At 36.6% G+C, this 2,788-nt stretch overlaps 1 protein-coding gene across 8 annotated transcripts in view; it reads left to right on the forward strand.

Annotated features, from left to right (window-relative positions):
• Positions 1 to 2,788, forward strand: part of LOC100166866 (glutamate-gated chloride channel) — a 48,095-nt gene that overhangs the window by 31,323 nt on the left and 13,984 nt on the right. For 6 of the 8 annotated variants that reach the window (XM_029488689.1, XM_029488687.1, XM_029488688.1 and 3 more), the window contains one exon: positions 1,701 to 2,134. In XM_029488689.1, coding sequence (XP_029344549.1) covers positions 1,701 to 2,134 — 434 coding nt within the window. The remainder of the gene's footprint in view (positions 1 to 1,700; positions 2,135 to 2,788) is intronic. The other 2 variants (XM_029488692.1, XM_029488691.1) reach the window with 1 other exon arrangement.

Genomic DNA, 2,788 nt, shown 5'->3' on the forward strand with positions numbered 1-2,788 from the left:
CAAACTTTGGATGGCTATAACCTTCCCAAAAATTTTTAAATTCGTGAAGGCATGATAAAGTGCATTAAAGTGCTAAAGTGGTAAAGGGCATGGTTAAGTGCATTAATTTTGTTTCTTTTTTAATAGTGTACAATTTTATGTTGTTATACGTTTTGACAGTAATTAAAATAATGCATCATCGTGGTCTGTTTTTAACAAAATGTTCATAAATAAATAACTATAACTAAACGATTAAAAAACGAATTAATTTTTTTTTTTAGGGGGGGGGGAAAGGCGTACAAATATTGTTGACCCAGGGCGCAAAAATTGTAAATACGGCCCTGCCTACGCACAGTAAAAACTAATACATTATATTTTGTATGGCAATCCCTTAAATCTTATAATCCAATAGCTAATAAATAATAATCTAATACATTAAATAATATTATTACAATTTTCTTGGATAAAATAGTATTTACATGGGAACATCGTAAGTGATAACTCGTACACGATCATCTATTTACGGACTCGTTTTATTCATAATTCAGATATTAGAATTTCATTAAAACTTGAACAGCACAATACAATAATTAATTACGGTAATTTAATGAAATGTGTATTTTCGGATTTCCTCCATACTCGAACTCAAAAACACGAATTAATTCCTTGCAGCGTTACCCTTTAAGCCTAACTGCAGATAAGTTTCATCAACCCTACTATACCTACAGAAACTCGAGATTCTATGTAAAAATATAATAATCCAATGATGATGTAAATTCAACTTTGGCCATGCCAATAAATTACGGATACATCATTATGGTGATTATAACAAAAAAAATTCATGGTATAAAATTATATAAAACTACGAATATAAATTTGCAGTTTTATACAAATTTTGTTATATGTAAATTTTGTACCGCAATCAAAAAAGTTTATCGTGGTTTTGAGTTTGGCGCTCGCTTACATAATATTACACAGGCGATTCACTAAGCATGCTCATTCCTTTTTCTTTCGATGCAGTTATTCAAAATCTGATTTATAATTTTTAAATTACAAGGCTTTAAATAAGACTGAAAAATATAATATAGTTTCAAAATCTTGAGATTTTTCATACTACCTATAAAGAATGTACTGTGGAGTGTACAAACTTCTGTTTTTCAAATGAGGACTTTTTCCCATTTTCTACTGTACCTTATAGCATAAATATTGTAATAACTGAGAAACTACTTGTTAAAATATAATGAATTAGATAGATCGACATAAAATAAATTTTAAAAACATATCTCAAGAATTTGAAAATTAATGAATTAATAATTATTATTTTAAACATATTATCATAGGTAATAATAATATGTAAGACCATTATTAAATATGACCATTGGGAATGTTATGGGTATGTGGGGGGTTGCTCTGTCTTGCTCATTGTGCGTAATCCACGAGCATGAGACTGGAGACTTAAAATAAGGGCTTTAGCAGTTCAGCACCCCCAGTTGTTTCATTGAAATCGCGCCCCCGCGCCGTACACGGAAACACAAAACAGGTTACATTTCCTCACACCCACGTTTACGCGTCGGACTTAGGTTAGGTATTGTATCATACGTCTATTATACCATTATTACCGTTGAACAACCACCGTTTACGAACAAATGTAATATCATGTTGCGCGCGTGACCATGGTGGTACACGCGAACATGCGGTATATATTGTATAATGCGTCGCAGGAGAGTACAGCTGCCTGAAAGTGGACCTGCTGTTCAAGCGCGAGTTCAGTTACTACCTGATCCAGATCTACATACCGTGCTGCATGTTGGTGATCGTGTCGTGGGTGTCGTTCTGGCTGGACCAGAGCGCGGTGCCCGCACGCGTGTCGCTGGGAGTCACCACGCTGCTGACGATGGCCACGCAGACGTCCGGTATCAACGCGTCCCTGCCGCCCGTGTCCTACACCAAGGCCATCGACGTGTGGACGGGCGTGTGCCTGACGTTCGTGTTCGGCGCCCTGCTCGAGTTCGCGCTGGTCAACTACGCGTCCCGGTCGGACACGCACAGAGACGACATGAGCAAAAAGTGCGACCTGGAGCGCACCGTGTCCATGGACGTCGGCGACTACGAGGACGGCCCGAATTCGTTCAATATGGTGAGGTCGAATAGTACGGTGAGCATTGACCGAGCGCGGAGAACCCGGTTCGTTCGAAGCGCTTCATTTACTTTCCAGCTTTTTCATTTTTATCGTTATACGTTTTTAATTCGTTTTTTATATTTTGTACCTACTTACCATTTTTTTTTTTTTAAGTTTCGTATTATTTTTACATACATGATAATATTATACATTTTACAAAGTAATAGCGACATAATTACATTATTATTATTATTATTATTATTATTATATTTAACTAATGAATTATTAATATTAATTTTTGTTTCGACTCGTTATTGTTTTATCGTACCACGGACCAGTTACTTTCGTTGGCTTTAGATTCAAACACCATCTCACACACACACACACACACACACACACACAAACTCTGAAAGATTAACAAACGCATTCCGCAATTCAGTCTTAAATAATCTCCCCGTATTTGCTAACTCGCCCTCTCCACCACAACCACCACAAGTCACTACAAACCCTGAGTATTTGGATTACTACTTAAATTCCGTATTCGTTCCACACACATTGCGTATTTTCCGCGAGCACTGCAAGTAAATAGTTATTCATCTCTTTCACTGTTCAAGGTGCATATTATATACAAAACGATCATTTTAAGACGGTGTCAGCGCACTATTAATTTTCTCTCTCTGACCCACGCGC

The sequence above is a fragment of the Acyrthosiphon pisum genome, chromosome A1 (genome assembly GCF_005508785.2).
Source record: "Acyrthosiphon pisum isolate AL4f chromosome A1, pea_aphid_22Mar2018_4r6ur, whole genome shotgun sequence".
NCBI lineage: Eukaryota > Metazoa > Arthropoda > Insecta > Hemiptera > Aphididae > Acyrthosiphon > Acyrthosiphon pisum.